Here is a 1,021-nt window from a genome sequence, read left to right on the forward strand (position 1 = left end):
ATACTACATGTGTCCTCCTCCCGGAACACATTTTCTGAAAGAACTACTATTTTCATTTTATTTCAGTATAGGCCTAGAAAGGTAAATGCAAGCATAATTTAGAATCAGACATACCTGAAATGTAATTTATTCCAGTGGAGAGACTCCACTCAAGTCATCATCATCATTACTACTGATGTCACTGCTACTAAGCTCCTCTTCACCAGATGAATCACTGGAACCACCAACACTTATTATTAATTGTTCTACATTTCTTCAAGCACACCTTCATTTTTCCATGCATCTTGAATAACTTTATACGTATGGTTTAACTGCATCTCTCCAGTTTTCTGGCGTAATTGAGGCTATGGCTTCTTCTGTTAATTTTACAACAGACGACATGGTGAAACTTTTATTTTTAAGGCCAACGTACCCTTTAATTTGTGCCCAAATAAGTTCTATGGCATTGAAGTGACAATGGTAAGGGGGAAGTCTCACTACTTTATGTCCATGTTGAGTAGCGATTTTGTCAATGACGTATGTGGGGAATCGGGGTTTGTATCTTTGCACGAGTTGCATTAATTCTGCTTTTCTCAAATCATCTCGAACCTCCACGTTGCGTTGAATTAACCAACGAACAATATCCTCTTTTCTAGTGGCCATAGTAGGAGCTTTGTCAGCAATAACTGAATGGTATTTTGCGTTATCCATAACAATAATGGATGGCGTGTGCAGTTCGGGGAGAAGAGATTCCTGAAACCACTGAAGAAATTTCGTTTGGTTCATTTCCTCATGATAATCTCCTGTTTTCTTCGATGTGAAGAGAAGGGAACAGTTTGGGAGGAACCCAGAAGACGTACCGGCATGAAGAAGTATAATCCTTTCCCCCTCTACCTAACGGCAATCCCATTGTGCCCTGAAGCGTGTCGTCGGTCCATCCTTTACTAACGCTGTGGTTCACGTTCACCCAGGTTTCATCAAGCCACACTATATTATCAAAATTATGTTTTAATATTTCCCGAAGAAATCTACATCGCCACGC

The 1,021-nt window shown here is 40.1% G+C and overlaps 1 protein-coding gene across 1 annotated transcript; it reads right to left on the bottom strand.

Annotated features, from left to right (window-relative positions):
• Nucleotides 1-294: 294 nt before the first annotated feature.
• LOC145665412 (uncharacterized) lies at nt 295-765 on the bottom strand. The gene has a single exon (XM_081732718.1). It carries the CDS (start codon nt 763-765, stop codon nt 295-297), a length of 471 nt encoding a protein of 156 aa, XP_081588844.1.
• Nucleotides 766-1,021: the final 256 nt, after the last annotated feature.

The sequence above is a fragment of the Thermobia domestica genome, chromosome 11, assembly GCF_964235325.1.
Source record: "Thermobia domestica chromosome 11, izTheDome1.hap1.1, whole genome shotgun sequence".
Taxonomy (NCBI): domain Eukaryota; kingdom Metazoa; phylum Arthropoda; class Insecta; order Zygentoma; family Lepismatidae; genus Thermobia; species Thermobia domestica.